Here is a 25,284-nt window from a genome sequence, read left to right as displayed (position 1 = left end):
TTTGATTATAAAACCGCTAAAAATAAGCTTCCCATTAATTTCTATGCATTTTGCACTTTTTGTGCATATTGATGCGGCCTTTACCGTGAAAAAAATGCGTCGCGGTAAAAAACCCAGCATGCTCATTCATTTTGCGGATTTTTCCACGTTTCTGGCTAGTTCAATGAGTTTTGAAAACGCGCCGGAAAAAAACGCATCAAAACCGCAACGAAGACAAAAAAAGCGCGGTTTCTGGGAAGGGAGTCAGGTTTTTGAGCAGAAATTTTCTGCTACGTGTGCCTTTCTGCTCGGTAAAATCCGCTGCGGATCCGCAGGAAAAACGCATCCTGTGCACATGGCCTAAAAGCAGCGCGGAATGGTGGGTGGGCGGAGCATGCAACCCAGCCCCGCCCACTACCCAACCACGAGTATTTTTATTGGGTGGCAATACAGAACGGGGCGGGGCTGACTAGAGCATTCTGCAATGTACAGGGTGTCGCTTCCGCTCTTATGACAGACGCCAGACGGTCTAGTGCCTTTGTCATGGCGGCTGGCCGGTTTTTGGCCTCTGTCCTGCTGTGCGTAGTAGCCGTCCACACAGGGTCTTCCACCCGATATGAGCCCACCTGGGACTCGCTGGATAAGCGCCCCCTGCCGGCCTGGTTTGACGAGGCCAAGTTCGGCATCTTCCTGCACTGGGGCGTGTTCTCGGTGCCCTCGTTCGGTAGTGAGTGGTTCTGGTGGAACTGGCAGCACGAGAAGAGCGCCGCCTACGTGCAGTTCATGGGTAAGAACTACCCGCCCGGCTTCTCCTACGCCGACTTCGCCCCGCAATTCACCGCCGAGTTCTTTGATCCGGACGCGTGGGCTGAGCTGTTCGAGGCGGCCGGGGCTCGGTAAGTGTGTGCCGCCACTACAACTCCCAGCGTGTCCTGTCGGCGGCGCCCCCTTCTATGTGTTGCCCAGGTCATATGACTGAAAGTCATGTGATCAGGCTTCTAGAAAACCTCTTAGTAACTCATTCACTGCCGGCTGCCAAGCCTGCAGCACCTTGTGTCTCAGGACAGCGGCTGCCATAGACTGTAAGGAAGGGTCTGTGTGTACCCTCCTCTATTATGGCCCCCGATCGGATAGCTTAGACCCCCGCTGGAATCTCCAGTGACATCCATATGATCACATTGTATTACTATGAAAGAAACGCTAAAACTCCTCAGTCTGAGGTCACTATTCACCTGTAGTGGGGATCCAGCGGCCATAATGAGATCCCCACGACATCCCATGCCCAGGGTGACCCCGTAAAATGAGAGGTTCATAGTGCGACCATGCCCCTATAATAATGCTGTAGTCGTTACAGCTCAGATGCCCCTGGTCCCGGGATTGTTACCTTCTCCCTAGTGCCGACGTTCATTGCCTAAAATCTAACGCCTACGGCCTTTATGAAAGCAATTCAACATAGGTACCGGAAACATGCTAGATTATATATATATAAGAAGGCAATAAATTAGGTACAACTATCATGGACTAAAGTGTGGACAGATCGCAGTATGAAACCGCACAACACACAGAAAAATTATGATCATAAGTCCAAAAATAATATGAAAAATTCATACAAAAAATCCTTTATTAGATAAAACATACAGGTAAGGTATAACACCACTTTTGTGCAAACAGCAAGAATAATGACGACGTTCGGACGTCACACTGAAGCCTCATCATTACAACATGTAGTAAAAAACGGATCATCATAAATATAATTATAATCCCCTGAGTCTGACACAATGGAGGAAATACCCAGTCATTATAGAAACTATTGTGCCAAAAGGTAAGGCTCAACCAGTACATGGGTAAAAGTGAGCACTTACTAAACAATCGCAGGCAAGAAATATCCGGCAGCGATCATACCTTATAGGCAAAATGACAACAGGGGGCAAGAGGCCACAGCGTTCGGCGTCCAAGCGTCTCCCCGACGCACGTTTCGGAGCCCTGCCCCGACGCACGTTTCTTCTGATTAGCTGGAAGTAAACTGGCTTCCACCTGCTGTCTCTCGTTAGGTATGTCGTCCTCACCACAAAACACCATGAAGGCTTCACTAACTGGGGGTCTCCTGTATCCTGGAACTGGAACGCTGTGGACACTGGACCCCATCGAGATCTTGTAGGTGATCTTGGAACTGCCCTGAAGAAAAGGTTTGTACGTCCAGTGTGCTGTCGTATCGCTGTTGTCCTGCCGCCTGTGATCCATGCCCGGCAATGACGGTGTGTCTCTGTTTTGCAGAAAGTTGCGCTATGGACTATATCATTCTTTACTGGAGTGGTTTCATCCTCTTTATTTAGCGGACAAGAACAGTGGCTTCAAAACACAGTACTTTGTGCTAGCAAAGACTATGCCAGAGCTGCATGATCTGGTAATGAGGTAAATGGAACCAGTGATCTTACTGCGTGCTGCATTGTAATGTACGACTGTGTGCATCCCCATAATGTAATCATGCTACATGGCGGCACACCTCACAGTGCACAAGTACATAGAAGTCATGGGGTCCATAGCAAAAGTCCTAATGGGGCCACCTGACAAGGGCTGTGGAGTCGGAGTCTGAGCCCATTTTAGTGGTCAGTCTCCATAGCCTTGCACCTGACGCACCCCCCCCCCCTTCCCCCGAAAAAAAAAAAATAGTGGGGGGTTGCGGCACATGTGCACATACAGGGTGAGGGTATCCACAGCCACCTTCCACTCCTCCCAAAAGTTGCATCTACTCCAAAACGGTAGCGATAAGAGTTATAGCACATTAATTAACATTACGTAATGGCTCATCTTGTGTTTAAAAAAGAAAAAAAATATTCTTGCACAAAAATGTAGTAAAAACCAATATAAACTGGGTATTATAGCAATCATACGGACTCCCAGAATGAGGTTCACTGTTAATTTTACTGCATGGTGGACAGCATAAAAATGTAAAACAATCCCCAGTTGTATTTTCTGTTCATGCTGGCTACCAGAACAGTTGTATATACCCCAAAAATGTTTTCTAAAAGTGAATTTACTTTGATGCAAAAGTAGTATTATTTATTGTTTGAAGGCGTGATTAAACCCTGTTCAGAACAAGAAAATTGCTGGGATCTTAATAACCAACGTTTGATAGATATAATTTAATATCGCTTTAATCGTAATGACCCGCAGAATGGATTTTACACTTTATTTGTGCAGCACATTGAATAGTGCAAAATGTACAACCTGCCCAGTCAGGATTCCCTGCCTAAGGGTACTGTTACACATAATGATGTCTCAGCGATCCCACCCACGATCCGACGTGGAAGGGATCGCTGGGACGTTGTGAGCTGTCACATAGCCCCTCTAGCGTTCAGGACCAGCGAGCACGCTGGTTACCAACATAAACATCGGGTTTCTAAGGGCTGCGGGGCCCTTAGAAACCCGATGTTTACTCTAGATACCAGCGTGCACTGCAGGCAGGGCAGGAGGTGGAGGGAGAGCGGCACACAGACAGTCTGTCAGGCCGGAGTAACAGATAGCAGAGCTACGCCGGTCTGTCTGTGCGCCGCTCTGCCTCCACCTTCCGCCCTGCCTGCAGTGCACGCTGGTATCTAGGGTAAACATCGGGTTTCTAAGGGCCCCACAGCCCTTAGAAACCCAATGTTTATATTGGTAACCACCGTGCATCGTCGCTCATCGCTGCCACACGCAGCAATGCGTGCTGGCCAGCGGGAGACCAGAGATGAAAAAATGGCCCAGGACGATCCAGCACGATCAGCGATACCGGGCAGGGGGGCCGATTGCTGCTGGATGTCACACAGCGATCTCGCTGGAGAGATCGCTGATGTGTCACAAAATCAGCGAGATCGCTGTCTGTAACGGGCCCACAGCAGGCTAAGGGTGATAATTGTCATCCACATCATGTCCATGTCATAGGTGACAATTGGGTGAAAGGAGAAACCCAGATTCTGATCTCACTGAGCAGTCACAGTTCTCCACTCATAGCAATGCTTGACATCCTGCTGAGTGGGGCATCACTCAACTGAACATAACCGCCCAGTGCTGCGCCTTACCCTGAGGGAACGGAGCATGGTACAGTGCTATTATAATGTGTTTTTTTTTTTTTTCTTTTTTTCCATTCACTGCTTAGTGCTACCTATGATACAAACCTGATCGTGATAAGTGTGCAGTAAGACAGCCGTATGACATGGACGAGGATCACATAGCAATGCTCGGACTGGTCGTCTGTTCTGACCCGAGCAGGACTGCCTGTATTTCTATGCAGTTGTCGCACTCTAATCAGGAGAGCCGATGGCCAATCCAAGGATTGTGATGCGATAGTCATCCATTTTATGCAGTTGTCTTGCGCCCTTAGTCTACGCTCTCACGATCCGGACGCAGCGCATTGAACACATGTAAATCCTCATGAGTTACTAAACCATGCAGACTTACCGCGTCCAATAGATTCTATTGAAGAAGTTTGTTGGGGAGACTAGCGTCTCAGCTAGAGAAATTGACATGCTGCGATCTTAAGATGCACTGCGTGTCAGGCTCCACAGATGAGCCACATACGCACATACAAATAGTGAGAGTTCTTGAAATCCCATCCACTATGCAGTCACATCCGGCCACTGCGGGTTTGATGCTGCTTCCTGATCGTGGGCACGTTCCCTTATAGTCCTAACCCTTAGCCTGAGAAATAATCTGAACCTACCTGACAAGTTCCTTCAACACAATGGCAGTATTGCTGGTTTGTGGTTTGTTTTTTTTTTTTTGTATTTTTTAAATTTTTCTATGTTCTTCCCAATAAGAGTTAATACGTACCCTAAAATGGTGCCCCTGACAATTACAACTCATCCCTCAAAAAGCAAGCTGTCACGTGGCCATGTCAGCAAAAAAAGTATAAGTCCTGGATGGCAACAGTAGAGAAGAGGTGGAAAAAAAACCTTCCTAACGTCCAGTCTTGATGGGGTAAAGCAACATTTTTAAGAAATATGGCAAAGCCTAACCTCCCCATGCATTGTGTGTTTGGACTTTGTTCCCCTGTGCATCTCGGCAGTTTTTTTTTTCCTGCTGGATCTGTTTGCCATTAACCTAACTATTTTGTCTGTACTTTTAACTTTTCAGGTATGAGCCTGATTTGCTTTGGTCTGATGGGGACTGGGAATCACCAGCTACTTACTGGAACTCCACGGATTTCTTAGCCTGGTTGTACAATGACAGCCCGATTAAGGTATACTTCTGTTGATTAAAGTTTTAGGGGCGTCTCTGGCATATTCTGCGAAAAACTCATCTCAGCTACAGTGATAGTCATGTACTTCATGACATGGCAGTGTTTTGTTTTTTTTTTCCAATGATTTGTTTTTTTTTTCCTCCCTTTCTTCAAAAGGCTATAACTTCTTTATTTTTCCATCAAAATAGCCATATGAAGGCTTGGTTTTTGCACAGGTTGTCATTTTGAATGACATCGTTAATTTCATCATGTAATGCACTGGAAAATTGCCAAAAATTCCAAGTGTGTTGCAACTGCAAAAAAAAGTGCAATTACCCAATTGTGTCCTGTGTTTTTTTTTTTTTGTTTTTGTTTTTTTTTCTTCTTAGGCTGGTTTCACATTTGCGCTTTTGTGCGCAGCGCATCGTGCGCACCCGTGCGCATGCGCACTGCGCACCTATGTTTATCATGACGTGCGCATGTTTTTGCGCACACTTGCGTTTTCGTGCGCATGCGTTTTTTTGTCTTTTGCGCCAGGTGCGCCAGACGCAACATGTTGGATTTTTTGGTGCGCCCTGTCTCGGCAAAAAAACGCATGCGCACGGAATGCGCAAAAACAACACATTGAAGTCTATGGTAACGCATGCGTGCGCATGGTCTTGCGCACGGTTGCGTTTTTTTACGCATGCGTTTTTGAGTGAAACAAGTCTAGAATGTTCTCTAGACAATGGAAAAAACGTCACACTTAAAAACGCATGCGCATAAAAAACGCCAACGCATGCAAAAAACGCATGTAAAACGCAAACAACGCTGCGTTTTTTTTACACATCAGCGTGCGCATGACGTTAAAAAAACGCGCGTTTGTTTTGCGTTTTTCTTTGCGTTTTTTATGCGCCCGATGCGCTGCGCAAAAAAACGCTAATGTGAAACTAGCCTTACCACGACTTAACCTCTCAATATGATTCTACAGGTAAGTAGGAGTACGCAGACAGCAAACGTGTGTGTGTGTGTGTTTGTATATGTGCATGTAAAATGTATATACACAGTGTGTGTGTGTGTGTGTATATATAATATATGCACAGTATATAACACATCTCAAATGGTGAGAGATTGGACGTTTGTGGAAAAAAAAAATGTTTTTGTTGCCATTTTATAAAATATGGAACATTTTAATTTTTCAGGGGCTGGGTCCTGGCTTATTTTTGCGTCCTGAGCTGACGTTTTTACTGATACAGTGTTTTCATTGCTTCTTAATGCAATGTTGCGCCGCCAAAAAAAAAAAGTAATTTTGGGGTTTTGATTTTTTTTTTTTTTTTTCTTCTCATTACGCTGTTTACTGTTTGGGTATCTATCAAAATATAAAATTAATTCAATGTGTATTTTTAATTTTTTTTTATTTTTAACCCCTTACCTACAATTGACGTAATATTCCGTCCATGTGACCATGGACCTAATTACCATGGACGGAATATTACGTCATCGCGATCAGCGGCGCCCACGTGGTGAGCGCCGCTGATCGCGGCCGAGTGTCAGCTAATTATCATAGCTGACACCCGGCACAATGTGTCAGGGGCGGTCACGGACCGCCCCCGACACGTTAACCCCTTGCACACCGATCAAACGTGATCGCGGTGTACCGGGGGTTAAAGGGAAGCATCGGCAGGGAGGGGGCTCCCTCCGTGCTTCCCTGAGCCCCCCACGGCAGCGCAATGTGCAGCGCTGCTGCGGGGGGCTCTTTCCCTACAGGCCCCCGGATCCAAGATGGCGACGGGGGCCTGCAGGGAGCTGACTTCCTCACTGCCTGCAAAGCGCAGGCATGAGGAAGTCTGCAGCAGTGCCTGTGACAGATCGCTGATCTGTCACAGTGATCTGTGATGTGACAGATCAGCGATCTGTCACAGGACAGTGATGTCCCACCTGGGACAAGGTAATAAAGTAAAAAAAAAAAAAAGTGTTAAAAATAATTTAAAAAAAATCGCTAAATAAATATCAGTAAAAAAAAAAATAATAATCCCCCAATAAATCCATTTTTTCAAAATAAAAAAAAACAAAAACAATAAAAGTACACATATTTGGTATCGCCGCGTCCGTAATGACCTGCCCTATAAAACTGTCCCATTAGTTAACCCCTTTAGCGAACCCCTTAAAAAATAAAAATAAAAAACGAAGCAAAAAATAATGATTTATTATCATACCACCGAACAAAAAGTGCAATAACGCGCGATCAAAAAGACGCATATAAATATGCATGGTACCGCTGAAAACGTCATCTTGTCCCGCAAAAAACGATCCACCATACAGCATCATCCGCAAAAAAATAAAAAAGTTATAGCTCGCAGAATAAAGCGATACAAAAATGATTATTTTTTATATAAAATAGTTTTCATTGCAAAAAACCGACAAAACATAAAAAAACGACCTAAATGAGGTATCGCTGTAACCGTACTGACCCGAAGAATAAAACCGCTTTATCAATTTTACCGCACGCGGAACGGTGTAAACGCACCCCCCCAAAAGAAATTCATGAAACGCTGGTTTTTGTTCATTCTGCGTCCCAAAAATCGGAATAAAAAGCGATCAAAAAATGTCACGTGCCCGAAAATGGTACCAATAAAAACGTCAACTCGTCCCGCAAAAAATAAGACCTCACATGACTCGGTGGGTCAAAATACGGAAAAATTATAGCTCACAATATGTGGTGATGCAAAAACTATTTTTACAATAAAAAGCGTCTTTTAGCGTGCGACAGCCGCCAAACATAAAAACCGCCATAAATCTTAAATCAAACCCCCGTTATCACCCCCTTAGTTAGGGAAAAATAATAAAACTAAAAGAAAATGTATTTATTTCCATTTTCCCGCTAGGGTTAGGGCTAGGGTTAGGGCTAGGGTTAGGGCTAGGGCTCAGATTAGGGTTAGGGGTGTGTTGAGGTTCGGGTTGGAGTTATAATTGGGGGTTTCCACTGTTTGGGCACATCAGGTGCTCTCCAAAGGCAACATGGCGTCTGATCTCAATTCCAGCCAATTCTGCGTTGAAAAAGTCAAATGGTGCTCCTTCCCTTCCAAGCTCTGCCATGTGCCCAAACAGTGTTTTACCCCCACATGTAGGGTATCAGCCTACTCAGGACAAATTACAAAACAACTTTTGGGGTCCAATTTCTCCTGTTACCCTTAGGAAAATAAAAAATTGGGGGCAAAAATATAATTTTGCGGAAAAAAATGTTTTTTTTATTTTCACGCCCAGGCGTTATAAACTTCTGTGAAGCACTTGGGGGTTCAAAGTGCTCTCCACACATCTAGATAAGCTCGGTGGGGGGTCTAGTTTCCAAAATGGGGTCACTTGTGGGGAGTTTCAATAGTTTAGGTACATTAGGGGCTCTCCAAACGCATATGACACCCGCATACCAATCCATCAAAGTCTGCATTCCAAAACGTCACTACTTCCCTTCCGAGCCCCGACGTGTGCCCATACAGTAGTTTTCTCCCACATATGAGGTATCAGCATACTCAGGACAAATTGGACAACAACTTTTGGGGTCCAATTTCTCCTGTTACCCTTGGGAAAATAAAAAAATGGGGACTAAAAGATCATGTTTGTGGAAAAAATACGATTTTTTTATTTTCACGCCCGGACGTTATAAACTTCAGTGAAGCACTGGGGGGTTCAAAGTGCTCACCACACATCTAGATAAGTTCCTTGGGGGGTCTAGTTTCCAAAATGGTGTCATTTGTGGGGGGTTTCTACTGTTTTGGTACATCAGGGGCTTTCCTAACGCGACATGGTGTCCGATCTCAATTCCAGCCAAAAACGTCAAATGGCGCTGCTTCCCTTCCGAGCTCTGCTATGCGCCCAAATAGTCATTTACACCCACATATGGGGTATCAGCGTACTCAGGACAAATTGCACAATAACTTTTAGGGTCCTGTTACCCTTGAAAAATTAAAAATTGGGGGTGAAAAGATCATTTTTGTGGAAAAAATATGATTTTTTAATTGTACCGCTGTACGTTATAAACTTCTGTGAAGCCCTTGTGGGTTCAAAGTTCTCACCACATATCTAGATAAGTTCCTTGGGGGGTCAAGTTTCCAAAATGGGGTCACTTGGGGGGGTTTCCACTGTTTAGGTACATCAGGGGCTCGCCAAACGTGACATGGCGTCCGATCTGAATTCCAGCCAATTTTGCATTGAAAAAGTCAAACGGCGCTCCTTCCATTCTGAGCTCTGCCATGCGCCGAAACAGTGGTTCCCCCCCCACATATCAGGTATCAGCGTACTCAGGACAAATTGCACAATAAGTCTTGCAGTCCAATTTCTCCTGTTACCCTTGGTAAAATAAAGAAAATTGAACCTGAAGTATTTTTTTTGTGAAAAAAAGTTAAATGTTCATTTTTTTTTTAATATTCAAAAAATTCCTGTGACGCACCTAAAGGGTTAATAAACTTCTTGAATGTGGTTTTAAGCACCTTAAGGGGTGCAGTTTTTAGAATGGTGTCACTTTTGGGTATTTTCTATCATATAGACCCCTCAAAGTGGCTTCAAATGTGAAGTGGTCCCTAAAAATAAAATGGTGTTGCAAAAATGAGAAATCACTGGTCAATTTTTAACCCTTATAACTTCCTAACAAAAAAAAATTTTGGTTCCAAAACTGTGCTGATGTAAAGTAAACATGTGGGAAATGTTATGTATTAAGTTTTTTGTGTGCCGTATCGCTGTGATTTAAGGGCATAAAAATTCAAATTTGGAAAATTGCGAAATTTTCAAAATTTTCGCCAAATTTCCGTTTTTTTCACAAATAACCGCAAGTTATTTGAATGCAATTTTACCACTAACATGAAGTACAATATGTCACGAGAAAACAATGTCAGAATAACCGGGATCCATAGAAGCGTTCCAGAGTTATGACCTCATAAAGGTACAGTGGTCAGAATTGTAAAAATTGGCCCGGTAGTTAACGTGCAAACCACCCTTGGTAGTGAAGGGGTTAATGGGGCAAAAAGGTGTGATTTGAACTCTTGTGGAGGTTTTTTTTTTTTAAACTTTTTTTTTTTTTATTTAAAGATTCCACAGAATAAGATAACAAACATATGACCATGTAGTATAAAGTCAAAATAATCCATATAATCACCGTTTACATTGACATAGATGACATCACACTTTCAATAATAAACAAAGAAAACGAATGAAACATAGCATTCAGCATAATGTACTCTACCAAGCATTGCACGTCCTAACCAACAGGCTCGTTCTTAGGGCTCATACTTGCTTCCAAGAGACTCGCGTGAAAACCTGGCACTGCCGCCGGCACTCGGATCGGAGTGTGCGGCTGCATAGAAAAACATGTAGCCGCATGCTCCAGTCCGAGTGCCGGCGGCAGTGCCAGGTTTTCATGCGAGAGACTAGCACGAGAATCGTTTGAGTCTCTCGCAAGTGAGTATGAGCCTTAAGAGTTTTAAACTCGTACCAGGTCAGATTATAATAGACACATAGCTTACACAAATCATCACTTTCATGGTCTGGAAGGGATATACATCAGGGACTGTATCGCAAGATCGAGGAGACCATAGTATTAAGGAGCCAATTGCGTCAAGGGTGAGTTACACCACTTTTCCTAAATCCTATGGAACTTCGGGGGACATCCTCTGTTTCTATATAATATGTTTTCAGAAGGAATTATATCATTCACTAGTTTCTTCCACTGATTAATCGAAGGAGATTTCCACCCCATCCTCCTCAACGCTACAGCTTTCCTAACCATAAATAGAACTTCCCGAAGAAATATTCTATCATGGTGGACCCACATCTCCTCATCCAGGAGGATGCACAACTCCGGACTACATTCGATCGGTATCCCAATTATCCGCTCCAATGTAGCTATGACATCGCTCCAATATCTTCGTATAATTCTATAGTTCCAAATAAGGTGCCAGAAATCCACTCCTGATTCCCCACACCTATGACATTCATTAGTTGCCCCTCTACCAAATTTATGTAATCTACTTGGGGTGAGATAGGAATGTTGAAGAATATACAATTGTATTAACTTGTTATTTGCAGCTGGCAACACATCGTATGTGCCTCTAGGGCATCGTTCCACTGATCATCAGTGATAGAGGGGATTAAGTGGCGCCTCTTGCTTTCCACAGCGAGCTGAGTGGATGCAATTTTAGAGTTTAACAAAAAGGTATAAAGGGAGGATTTCGCACCTGTGGGTCCTTGAGTTGATAATACTATCAATGGATATTTAGATATTCTCACTCTAGGAAACGGGAACTGGTACATTATGGCATGTCTCAGCTGCAGATATCTATAAAAGTCTCTATGGGGAATTCTGAACCTGACGTGAATTTGTTCGAACGATAATAGTTTGTTTTAAAAAATCTGATTGTGTTGTGTTTCCAGAAATTTGGATCTTGTAAATTTTGAAGGTGCGGGAATTCTGGATAATCCCATATTTGAATTTCCCCAAGTTGATCAGTGAACTTCATAATACGTTTACTTTCTTGCCAAACCTGTTTTGCTAAGTTATGCGCAAATAACAAACCCTGGGGTGGTCTGTACGAACCCTCCAATATTGCCCACTGTGTATGCCCACCCAAAAAGTGCATGAGATGTGCCTCTGCATTATTGAGTCCATCCTGAATTAACCAATGTTTTAAGTAACGTAGTTGACCGGCTAGATAATACAAATATAAGTCGGGGACTATCCACACTGGTTTTTGGGCCTCTGCAGGGATCCAATACTTAATTTAGGTCTTGACGGACCCCATATAAACACTGCCATCATACTATGCATTTTCCTGAAGAAACCCTTAATGATGTGTGTTCCAACATATGTTCTTGGGAAAAATTATTATTTTAATTAATCCAATTCTGCCCACCACAGATGGGGGAAGTTGGGACCATATCTCAAACTTTTTCCTCATCATATCTCCCAAAGGGTATATACATTTGTGGCCAAAAGTATTGACACCCCTGCAATTTTGTCAGATAATACTCAGTTTCTTCCTGAAAATGATTGCAAACACAAATTCTTTGGTGGTATTATCTTCATTTAATTTGTCTTAAATGAAAAAAACACAAAGAATTGTCCTAAAGCCAAATTGGATATAATTCCACACCAAGCATAAAAAAGAGGGTGGACAAAAGTATTGGCACTGTTCGAAAAATCATGTGATGCTTCTCTAATTTGTGTAAATAACAGCACCTGTAACTTACCTGTGGCACCTAACAGGTGTTGGCAATAACTAAATCACACTTGCAGCCAGTTGACATGGATTAGAGTTGACTCAACCTCTGTCCTGTGTCCTTGTGTGTACCTCATTGAGCATGGGGACAAGAAAGAAGACCAAAGAACTGTCTGAGACTTGAGAAACCAAATTGTGAGGGAGCATGAGCAATCTCAAGTCTACAAGTCTATCTCCAAAGACCTGAATGTTCCTGTGTCTACCGTGCGCAGTGTCATCAAGAAGTTTAAAGCCCATGCCACTGTGGGTAACCTCCCTAGATGTGGACGGAAAAGAAAAATTGACAAGAGATTTCAACGCAAGATTGTGCGTATGTTAGATAAAGAACCTCGACTAACATCCAAACAAATTCAAGCTGCCCTGCAGTCCGAGGGTACAACAGTGTCAACCCGTACTATCCGTCGGCGTCTGAATGAAAAGGGACTGTATGGTAGGAGACCCAGGAAGACCCCACTTCTTACCCCGAGACATAAAAAAGCCAGGCTGGAGTTTGCCAAAACTTACCTGAAAAAGCCTAAAACGTTTTGGAAGAATGTTCTCTGGTCAGATGAGACAAAAGTAGAGCTTTTTGGGCAAAGGCATCAACATAGAGTTTACAGGAGAAAAAAAGAGGCATTCAAAGAAAAGAACACTGTCCCTACAGTCAAACATGGGTGGAGGTTCCCTGATGTTTTGGGGTTGCTTTGCTGCCTCTGGCACTGGACTGCTTGACCGTGTGCATGGCATTATGAAGTCTGAAGACTACCAACAAATTTTGCAGCATAATGTAGGGCCCAGTGTGAGAAAGCTGGGTCTCCCTCAGATGTCATGGGTCTTCCAGCAGGACAATGACCCAAAACACACTTCAAAAAGCACTAGAAAATGGTTTGCGAGAAAGCACTGGAGACTTCTAAGGTGGCCAGCAATGAGTCCAGACCTGAATCCCATAGAACACCTGTGGAGAGATCTAAAAATGGCAGTTTGGAGAAGGCACCCTTCAAATATCAGGGACCTGGAGCAGTTTGCCAAAGAAGAATGGTCTAAAATTCCAGCAGAGCATTGTAAGAAACTCATTGATGGTTACCGGAAGCGGTTGGTCGCAGTTATTTTGGCTAAAGGTTGTGCAACCAAGTATTAGGCTGAGGGTACCCATTTTTGGAGTTTTGTGTGAAATGATCAATTTTTTGCTTCATTCTCTTTTGTGTTTTTTCATTTAAGACAAACTAAATGAAGATGATAATACCAAAGAATTTGTGTTTGCAATCATTTCCAGGAAGAAACTGAGTATTATCTGACAGAATTGCAGGGGTGTCAATACTTTTGGCCACAACTGTATTATCCTTAAGGTCTCCAATTGGATTTTGATTAATTATGATGCCTAAATACTTATATTTTTGTACTACCTATAAACCACATAGCACAGGTGCAGTTATGTTATCTACTAGCGGCATGATCACAGATTTACTCCAATTAATTTTAAGACCAGACAATTCCCCAAAACGATTAATAAGGTCAATTGCCCTTGGAAGAGATTGCTCTATTTTATCCAGAAAGAGTACCAGATCATCAGCATATAACCTGACTTTATCCACCCTAGAATTTATATTCCCTCCACCACAGGATCCTGTCTAATCCCAAGTGCAGTTGTTTCAATCGCAAGAGCATTGGGGACAGTGGGCAGCCCTGTCTAATTCCTCTACTCAGGTCAAAATACTCCAATAGCAAGCCATTAACAAGGATATTGGCTCTGGGCATATAATAAAGTAGTCCAATCCACCTGCAAAATTTGTCTGAGAAATTTCCACTCCATTGCATCAAAAGCCTTTGCAGAATCTAAAGAGGCTATCACCCAAGGCTTCTAAAGGGCCTGTCACACTAAGCGATATCGCTAGCAATATCGCTATAACTTGTGACGTTATAGCGATATTGCTGTGTCTGATACTTACCTACAACCCGCTCCCCCGCTGCTTATTGCTGATCGCGCGAGAACAGGCTGGACTGTTTCTCGTCGTCAGCTTCCTGCGGTGCTTCCTGCTGTGACGACAAGCGACGTGTGGAGCCGGGCGGGAGGACGCATGATCGCCGCTTCTGACAGGTAAGTAGCGACCCCCGTCCCCAGCGATGTCGCTGGTGAGATCTGCCTGTGTGGCAGCTCACTAGCGACCACTTAGCGATGTACCAGCGATCCTGACCGCGTCAAATCGCTGGTCGGGATCGCTGGTACATCGCTAAGTGTGACAGTACCTTTACACTTGTGTCCTATCTGCGTTAGAACCTGCACCCTTCTAATATTAGAGGAGGTGGATCTTCCTGGCATAAAGCCGGATTGATCTTCATGCACTCTTCTTAGTATTACTGCTTTAAGTCTATTAGCTATAAGCTTAGTGAGTATGTTATAGTCTGTGTATTAAGCAGAGATATGGGATAAGAGCCACAGTCCTCAGCAGGTTTATCTGGCTTTGGTATTACCACTATAGTGGTGTCAAAAGGATTGGGTGAGCGACTGTCTTGCAAGTGCTTCAGAAAGGGTCTGCAGCAGAATCGGCTCTTTCTGATTTAGATATCTTTTATATAGTTCTATGGGCATGCCATCAGTGCCCGGAGTCTTCCCATTAGGGCTCATACTCTTGCGAGAGACTCGCAAGTTTCTTGTGCGAGTCTCTCGCATGAAAACCTGGCAGTGCCGCCGGCACTCGTACCGGAGCATGCGGCTGCATAGAAATACGTATAGCCGCACGCTCCGGTCCGAGTGCTGTCCGCAGTGCCGGGTTTTCATACGAGAGACTCACACGAGAATCGTGCCAGTCTCTCGCAAGTGAGTATGAGCCCTTAGAGCGAGACATGGCTGCTTCCCGAATTTCCTCCAACGCGATATCCCTATCCAAGAACGCTGGTCTTCACAAGAAAGTCTGGGAAACTCTATATGGTCTAAGTACTCATCTGTTTCTTCTATAGTATGGTTCAGTTGAGAGTCATATAACTCTTTTTAAAATATTCTTCGAATTTGTTTGCAATTTGGTCAGATTAAAGCAGTGGAGTTCCCTCCCTTGTATTAATGGCCAGAATGGATGGAGACATTTTATTTTGTTGGACTTTGTATGCCAAGAATTGACTGGTTACCTAATTCAAAAATAAGTCTGTATAGAGAAAAAAGTTTTCTCTGGGCTTTCTCCTGTAAATGTATCAGGTACTCCCTTCCCTTACCAAGCCATTTATGCAATCAATCATCAGAGGGGTTATTGACATATTGAACTTCCAACAATTTACATTCCTCAGCAAGTCTCTGCTCCCCAATACAGGATTCCATTTTAATATATGCATCCCACAATACTAATCTATCGGGGAAATCAGCATGGTCTGTTATAAATACCTCTAATAGGTCTACTATTCTATTCTATCCCTATAAGGGATAACCTAAATGGGTGTATGACCTATTGGGTCTGTTCGGGCCGCCTAAATGAAAGCACATCATGAATACAGCACATGATCTGACACCGCCCTAGGAAGGTACTCCATTTCACGCAGATCCGATAGTACAGCATTATTTCCAAATGCATGATCAATTGTGGACAAACAACAAACAGGTGGAGGGGTTTCACTTCATTTATCAGTTCCCTTAGGGTACTTGAAGCTGTGATGGTCGGATGGCTTGTGCTATACATAGCAGTGGGTCAGCATATTAACGCCAGCCAGCTTTCACAGGAGGATCTTAATGTCAGGCAAGAGGGTCATCAGCAGACCCCCAGCTGTCATGACAACTCATAGGCGCCCCACAATCACATCACAGGTGCGCCGATGAATGCGTGAAATGAAGTTTTCCCTTCCGGCGCATGTTGAATACGGCTGTCAGAGATTGACAGCGGGATTTAACAGGTTAAATGCTGTGGGTGGAGCTCGGCTCCACCTGTGGCTGCTAGTCATGATGGCTGGGACACTACATATGACATAAGTTTACGTCATATCTCGTGAAAGGGTTAATGAGCACTTTCATGAATTGGTTAAAATTACACAGTGTATAAGTACAGTATATTTCTTATGGATATTGACAATTGTGTCCTAAGTACTAGATCATTCTGTGCTGTTGAGACTGTGCTATGGGGGCCTGCTACATATAAGGAGCCTATGCAAACCAAGAGCATTAGAGGGCGTTTACAGTGCCTTGAAAAAGTATTCATGCCCATAAACTTTTTACACTTTTTTTCCCACAAACTTAATTTTTTATTGGGATTTTATATGATATATCAACACAAAGTAGCAAGTATTTACCACCTTTTGCTGCAGTTACTGCAGCCAGTGTTTTGGGGTACAGTGGTATGTAATTTCTTTTTGAAGGTTTCCTTTGTTGGTGAGAGTCCAATTTGTTGCGGCAGAGAGTTCCAGAGCATGGGGAAAGCACGGGAGAAGTCTTGTATGCGGTTGTGGGAAGAAGAGATAAGGGGGAGTAGAGGAGGAGATCTTGAGAGGATCGAAGGTTGTGTGCGGGTAGGTACCTGGAGACCATGTCACAGATGTATGGGGGAGACAGGTTGTGGATGGCTTTGTATGTCATGGTTAGCCTCTGGGCAATAGGAAGCTAGTGAAGGGCCTGGCATAGGGGGGAGGCTGGGGAATAGCGGGGAGACAGGTGGATTAGTCGGGCAGCAGTTGTAATAACAATGGGAGCATGCTTAATACCTAAAGAAAATGATGTCAGATTAAAGACCACCTATGGAACATAGCAATGAAATGGAGTTAGCAGGTATGATACCTAATCTTAGAGACGCCAAGGTGGAGACGGGATGAATGCTGTGTCCTCCCCACACCTGATGCGTTTTATCACTAAAAATGTTATAAAGTGCCACCTCTAAAAGTAGGGGGAATCGGAAAAACACCCAGGGAACAACTACCTCTCCTACAGTAAAAAGGCAAGTCAATTCTTGCAAGGACAATATTCTCGGGGTGGAACCGATTTTGAGTTAGAGAATATAGATACGTTCTCAAATAGGCCACCTGCTCAAGAAAGAACATGCGCTTGAGTGCATGGGACAATAGATGTTGTCTGAGTAAATATAGTAGGCTATATAAATTGCTTTTATCCTGTAAGGAAAGTGGAATTGATACTAGCGTCTACAACAAGAATGGATAATTTATAGACACATCATATAATAGGATGAAGCATAAGTCAGGTAAGGAAACGGTAATTAATTCGAGCATTCTCACCAGTCCTGTAGTCTGCTTTCACACAAGGAGTATCTTCCTGAAATGGTCCTCCAGAGAACAAATGGGACAACAGTTATACCTATCGGTCCCTGTGGGGCTTGATATAAGCTGATCCCCAAAACTCCTGTCCTGAGAAGGGCAGCCCACAGCTACCCCTAGGCGGAAAGGCCCTTCGAGAGAGAGAGAGAGAGAGAGAGAGAGATATATTTTGTGGGAATAGATAGCTCAGCTGGGATCTTTGCTTTGGCACAAGCGTGTGGCTATGGAGTCACTACAGCAGACTAGCAAGTTCCACATGGATATTGACACGGCATATTTATTGTGCCCACTGGTTATTCAATGTTACACATGCCAAACATGAAATAAAACATCTAAGGCCGTCTGGCCACTAACTAACAATAGCAAGCTAACTACAAAATAAACCTATATAACAGCAAAGAAGTCCATGTAATCTTACTGTGTCAGCTCCCAGCTCAGCAGACGAGATAGACTGAGAGATCCCAGCTCCTCCTGATTATATCAGCTGGACCAGTCAGGAAACCAAAACCTGGATTGAATTAGTGGAGGGGGAACTACCAGTCCTTTCCATGCTGATCACTAAGGAAACCAGGACTGGATTACAGTGAAATAAACTGGCTTCATCATCAGTACACGGAGACATATGAAATGAAACGGGGAGAAATATACCTGTTTTCTAGTACCTCTCCCCTTTGCACCTCACACACCCCCCTCCTCTATTCGAGCCCGTGGGGTCGGACACGACGAGTCACCAAGCAGTGCGTTCTAGACAACGCATCTGCATTTCTGTGCGCTGTGCCCGCCCTGTGCTCAACGGAAAATTTAAACCCCTGTAATGCTAAGAACCAGCGTGTCACCCGCGCATTGCCCTCTTTTGCCCGGGACATCCACGTTAGGGGCGAATGGTCTGTCACTAGCCTAAACGGGCTGTGAAAAATGAGGATGAATGAACTCATGGAGATCAACATCCAACATTGCGGAGACACCATCACGTGTTTCTCAACGCAGTGATTCTAGAGCACTGCCCCCATCCCTTATGGGAAACATGCAAAACAGAAGCCGCGGAGACACCATCACATGTTTCTCAATGCAAGCAATGACCAGCCAGGTCTTTCCCCGGGAAGGAACAACCACGGGAAGGGCAGTCTCCAATGAAGGAAACCACCTATGCCAAAACATGGTATCCATCCACAGACAGCTGTTTCGGGCTATTGCCCCTCATCAGTGTGGAGTAGGAAACTGGCTGGTAGGAGCAATGCCTAGTAAGACTGTGAAAAATGAGGATGAATGAACTCATGGAGATCAACAGCCAACACTGCGGAGACACCATCACGTGTTTCTCAACGCAAGCAATGACCAGCCAGTTCCCTACTCCACACTGATGAGGGGCAATACCCCGAAACAGCTGTCTGTGGATGGATACCATGTTTTGGCATAGGTGGTTTCCTTCATTGGAGACTGCCCTTCCCGTGGTTGTTCCTTCCCGGGGAAAGACCTGGCTGGTCATTGCTTGCGTTGAGAAACGTGATGGTGTCTCCGCAGCTTCTGTTTTGCATATTTCCCATAAGGGATGGGGGCAGTGCTCTAGAATCACTGCGTTGAGAAACACGTGATGGTGTCTCCGCAGTGTTGGATGTTGATCTCCATGAGTTCATTCATCCTCATTTTTCACAGTCTTTTACTAGGCATTGCTCCTACCAGCCAGTTTCCTACTCCACACTGATGAGGGGCAATACCCCGAAACAGCTGTCTGTGGATGGATACCATGTTTTGGCATAGGTGGTTTCCTTCATTGGAGACTGCCCTTCCTGTGGTTGTGCCTTCCCGGGGAAAGACCTGGCTGGTCATTGCTTGCGTTGAGAAACATGTGATGGTGTCTCTGCGGCTTCTGTTTTGCATGTTTAGCCTAAACGGGCGACCTAGTAAATAATAGCGCAAGGTGCACAGGGCCCATTTCACAGCCAGGGCTTCCCGCTCAACTACACTGTAGTTCTTTTCTGCTCTTGTAAGCTTTCTGCTTAGATAGGCCACTGGGTGTTCCTCGCCATTTACTTCTTGAGACAAAACCGCGCCGAGGCCCACCCCAGAGGCGTCCGTTTGGACAATAAACTCCCGTTTATAGTCGGGTGCAACCAACACTGGTTGGTCACAGAGGACTGTTTTCAATCGTTGAAAGGCCGCCTCTGCTTCTGCGTTCCACTTTATTGTGACAGATTTTGACCCCTTAGTAAGATCTGTGAGAGGAGCTGCGATGGTTGCAAAATGCTTGATGAACCGCCTATAATAACCAACGATCCCTAAAAAAGCTCCAACCTGTTTTTTGGTTACCGGTCGTGGCCAATTTTGAATAGCGTCCACTTTATTACTTTATTGGCTTGAGGCTTCACGACGCCTCTCCCTATGCTATATCCCAGATAGCGAGCCTCTTCCAATCCCAACTTACATTTCTTGGGATTGGCAGTCAACCCAGCTGTTTTTAGGGAGTCTAAGACGGCTTGTACTTTTGACAAATGCGTGTCCCAGTCATCGCTAAAGATAATGATGTCGTCCAAGTATGCGGACGCATACCGGCCATGGGGTTTTAGGACAATATCCATTAGACGTTGGAAGGTGGCTGCGGCACCATGCAACCCAAATGGCATATCTCGGTACTGGAATAATCCCTGGGGCGTAACAAAGGCAGTTTTCTCTTTGGCTGATTCCGTGAGGGGAATCTGCCAATAACCTTTTGTTAAGTCAGTAGTGGATATGTACCTGGCCGAACCCAGTCTCTCTATCAGTTCATCGACTCTTAGCATCGGGTAGGCATCGAATTTCGATACTTCATTTACTTTACGAAAATCGTTACAAAATCGGATAGTCCCATCGGGTTTGGGCACCAGTACGATAGGGCTAGCCCAATCACTCCGGGACTCCTCAATGACCCCGAGCTCTAACATCTTCTTCACTTCCTTGGCAATGGCTTGTCTCCGAGCCTCTGGAATTCGATATGGTTTTAGCCGTACCCGCGCCTGTGGTTCAGTAACAATGTCATGTTTAATTAGGTGAGTCCGGCCAGGAAGTTCCGAGAAAACATCTGCATTCCTCTGTATGAACTCCCTGGTCTCTCGTTTTTGGCTTTCGGATAGCGTGTCTGCAATACCCACTTCTGGCGGAGCTACCTGGGGGTCCTTTACCTTAGAAGGTGGTGCCCCTCGAGGCCCATCCTCAAGGGCAGCTCCTGCCACCAGACTATCCCTGTCCCGCCAGGCCTTAAGCAAGTTTATGTGGTATATTTGTTCGGGCTTTCTCTTATCTGGTTGGTGTATCTTATAATTTACTTCACCTATTCGTTCCAGCACTTCGTATGGTCCCTGTCATTTCGCAAGAAATTTATTTTCTACGGTAGGTACCAATACCAACACCCTGTCTCCGGGTTGAAAGACTCGTGTTTTAGCCGCTCGGTTGTATACCGTGCTTTGGGCATATTGTGCGCGCTCTAAACACTCTTTAACTATTGGCATAACTGCTGCAATTCGGTCCTGCGTAAGTGTTATGTGTTCAATTACACTGCGATAAGGAGTCACCTCTTGTTCCCAAGTCTCCTTGGCAATATCTAACAGGCCTCTTGGACACCGCCCATAAACCAACTCAAAAGGTGAAAAGCCTGTGGAGGATTGGGGTACCTCACGTATAGCGAACAGGAGGTATGGTAGTAGGGCATCCCAATCTCTCCTGTCCTTATCCACCACCCTTTTCAACATTCCCTTTAGGGTTTTGTTAAAGCGCTCCACCAAACCGTCAGTCTGAGGGTGATATACTGAGGTACGCAAATGGGAGATTTTTAGCAGTTTACATAAATCTTTAAGTATACGAGACATAAAGGGGGTCCCTTGATCCGTAAGTATCTCTTTTGGAATGCCAGTGCGGGAAAACATATTAACCAGCTCCTTTGAAATTGATTTCGCATCGGCATTCCGCAAGGGCACTGCTTCGGGATAACGCGTGGCATAATACAATACTACCAAAATGTACTGATGACCCCTGGCAGATTTAACTAACGGACCGACTATATCCATTGCTATCTTCTCGAAGGGCACCTCTATTATTGGTAAGGGCACAAACGGGCTTCTAAAATGTGACATAGGTGCGGTCAATTGACACGTAGGACATGACCGACAGTACTGGGTCACGTCTCCCACTAGACCCGGCCAAAAGAAACGTTGCAGAATACGGTGTTTTGTCTTTTCTACCGCCAGGTGCCCTCCCAAGGGATGTTTATGTGCCAACTCCAATACTACCTGGCGAAAGGACTTAGGTACGACTAGTTTTTCTACCACCACTCCTCGCACCTTGTCTGTGATATAGCATATCCTGCTGCACCGCCATGCGTGGGAACTCGTTTTGAGCCCCTGGGTACAATGGTCTTCCCTCGGAGACCTTCACGTTTTCCCACGCCCTTGCTAGAGTAGGATCCTGGTGCTGAGCGGTCCCGAACTTACCACAGGCCACCTCAAGGTCAGGCATTTCTAAAACATCCTCTAGCTGGTCTGCCTTGCCTGCATACACAGCCAGAGGAGAGTCCACAGATTCTAGTACTTCCTCTGAGATGGGTTCTCCGTCGTCTTGCTGCAATGGTTCAGGGGCTAGCTCCGGAGTACCGTCTTCAGCTAGAGGGTTCATGCCACTTTTGAAGTTCCACAAGTCCCAAAATAAGGGAAAGTCTCTCCCCAGGATTACACTGTGTCCCATAGACTTTGACTGCCGCCTGATGTCTTTTGGTCCCTACTGGCGTGGCAAGAGTATCCCAGGCAGTGGGATAGTTCTTAGTATCCCCATGGATGCAACTAATGCCCACGGTTAAGTTCGTTAGGGCGCTAGAGTCCACCAAACTGGCATGTACCAAAGTTACTTGTCTGCCGGAATCCAAGACGGCATTCACACTATAACCGTCAACCTCAACGTGGCACACGTGTTGTTCATTTCCCGTGAGGGTCTCTGCCACACAGACTGACTGCACATATAACGAAAAACGCCTCATAGCGTTAGTCCATTGGCTCTGTAGTCATTGGGCAGTTAGCTGCTACATGGCCAAGCCTGTGACATCTCCAACATTGTATAGGCCCTTGCCTCCTCGATGGAGATCTGCTGGCTTGCTGTGAGCCCGTACCACCTCCTCCATAGTCCTTTGTAGGTCTGCTACCTTCATTGTGACGTTCTCTCCTTTTGAAGATGAAATAGGTTTCGCAGGACTCTCCAGCGATTTCTTGGTGAGCCAGTGGGGTGCTAAATGTCCCTTGGAGTAGTCTTTCAGAAGCATTGTAGAGTTCGACCATATTCACCAACTGGTCAGCGGTAGTTGGGTCACCCTGTCCAACCCACCTCTGGATCTTAGCGGGTAAGGACCGCAGGTACTTGTCTAGAACAACACGCTCCACCATCTGTGCGGATGTCAAAGCCTCTGGTTGCAACCATTTTTTTACTACATGGATGAGATCATGCATTTGTGAGCGGGCTGGCTGATGCTCCACAAAAGTCCATAAATGCACCCTCTGTGCCCGTACATACGTGTTTACTCCCAGCCTTGCCAGGATTTCGCCTTTGAGTTTGATATAGTCCATAGCATCCGCTCCACTCAGATCATAATAGGCCTTTTGTGGATCTCCGCTCAGAAATGGAGCAACTACCTCAGCCCATCTGTCCAGCGGCAAGTGCTCACGTTCTGTAATACGTTCGAACACGGTGAGGTATGCTTCCACATCATCGTCTGCGGTCATTTTAAGCAAAGTCTTCTGTACGGCTTTCTGCGCACTAGCAGCGCTTTGTGCAGTCTCCCTCATCTCGGGGTTGCCGAACCAAGGCCTGTTTTATTGCCTCCAACTGCTCTTGCTGCATCTGGTGTTGCTGCTCCAGAGCCTTCTGGAAGCAAGTATTAGTCTGCTGTTGTTGCACATTTGCTTGCAATAACTGCTTCACAAGTTCCTCCATATTACTGGACTCTTGGCTCTTCAAAAGCACAGAAGCTTTCAGCCAGGACATACACAGCGTTTTCTCTGCAGTCACAGTCCAGCAGCCACAGTTGCCCGCATTCGAAACACCATATGTGGGGAATAGATAGCTCAGCTGGGATCTTTGCTTTGGCACAAGCGTGTGGCTATGGAGTCACTACAGCAGACTAGCAAGTTCCACATGGATATGGACACGGCATATTTATTGTGCACACTGGTTATTCAATGTTACACATGCCAAACATGAAATAAAACATCTAAGGCCGTCTGGCCACTAACTAACAATAGCAGGCTAACTACAAAATAAACCTATATAACAGCAAAGAAGTCCATGTAATCTTACTGTGTCAGCTCCCAGCTCAGCAGACGAGATAGACTGAGAGATCCCAGCTCCTCCTGATTATATCAGCTGGACCAGTCAGGAAACCAAAACCTGGATTGAATTAGTGGAGGGGGAACTACCAGTCCTTTCCATGCTGATCACTAAGGAAACCAGGACTGGATTACAGTGAAATAAACTGGCTTCATCATCAGTACACGGAGACATATGAAATGAAACGGGGAGAAATATACCTGTTTTCTAGTACCTCTCCCCTTGGCACCTCATATATATATTGTGTCAAGCCACGCCCACTCCACATAGCCACACACAAAGCCCCATATATATATATATCTACTTCATAGGCAGATCTTCTTGACCACAACAGGTTACACTGCCTGTGTTGTCCATAGCAACCAATCACTAAGCATCTTTCATTTCACCAGAGCTGTTTAAAAGATGAAAGCTGAGCTGTGATTGGTTGCTATTTCTTTAGAAAAAGACAGATTTCTCCAACCCAGGTATTAGTTTAATCGGTGTAACAATGCCAATCTGACAGTGCCTGGTTCGCTTTAAACTTATTTATACAGCTACAACTAATGCCACTCTAAATTAGTCCTTCTTTACAATTTCTAACTAAATGGTATTACACTCAGGGGGTGGAGCCGCCGCACTGAAATGCTTTGTGCTGCGGGGACACAGCGTCTCCACAGTGTACAAACAGGAGGGAACCTGGAGATGACATTCGGGTATATACTATAGAATATCGCTACCAGTAGTTATTTAAAGGATGTACTACCCTTTATGTGATTGCTAACTGCATAATCATGTATCACGGCAATACATATGACAATGATTACGCTTCCATACAATCCGGGGGAGATATAATGAATGTTTTCAGTATCATGATTGGTATAATTATCTGGGGAAGGGAGATTAATTTAAATGCAGTAAATTGAAAAGTTGCTTGTTTTCATAAGCATAATCCAATTATGCCCATCAATGAAGATGAGAATACCCCTTTTTGATCTAAAATGGTTGATCCCCGATTTAAAATAAAATTGCTAATACTCTCCTCCCCGTGCCAGCGCCATTCCAGTGGTATCGGCACTCGCGTTCTCTTTGCTTTCGTGCAGTTGTTGTGACACTTAAGCCTAATGCCCAATCAACGCTTGCATCACTGTCCCAGTCTTCTGATAAATTGAACATGAAGAGGAAATCGGGGCTGCAGCTGATCTGACTTACCATACCTTTCACATTCATTTTGTCCAAAGGCAGAGACAGTGACACACGCACTGATTGGGCATTGAGCTTAAGTGTCACAACAACTGCACGGTAGCTCCGGGGAGAGCGAGTGCTGAC

At 44.9% G+C, this 25,284-nt stretch overlaps 1 protein-coding gene across 1 annotated transcript in view; it reads left to right on the top strand.

Moving 5' to 3' along the window:
* The first annotated feature begins 438 nt into the window (after positions 1 to 438).
* FUCA1 (alpha-L-fucosidase 1) overlaps positions 439 to 25,284 on the top strand; it is a 50,064-nt gene continuing 25,218 nt past the window's right edge. Inside the window, exons 1-4 of the mRNA XM_073572926.1 lie at positions 439 to 875; positions 2,031 to 2,165; positions 2,254 to 2,391; positions 5,092 to 5,197. Of these exons, the coding sequence (XP_073429027.1) occupies positions 490 to 875; positions 2,031 to 2,165; positions 2,254 to 2,391; positions 5,092 to 5,197 (765 nt within the window). The 5' untranslated portion in view covers positions 439 to 489. The remainder of the gene's footprint in view (positions 876 to 2,030; positions 2,166 to 2,253; positions 2,392 to 5,091; positions 5,198 to 25,284) is intronic.

This window comes from Dendrobates tinctorius, unplaced genomic scaffold (assembly GCF_039654945.1).
Source record: "Dendrobates tinctorius isolate UK_male_01 unplaced genomic scaffold, ASM3965494v1 ptg000007l, whole genome shotgun sequence".
Classification (NCBI taxonomy): domain Eukaryota; kingdom Metazoa; phylum Chordata; class Amphibia; order Anura; family Dendrobatidae; genus Dendrobates; species Dendrobates tinctorius.
Note: the sequence above shows the minus strand (reverse complement) of the source record. Positions and strands in the feature narration are given on the sequence as shown.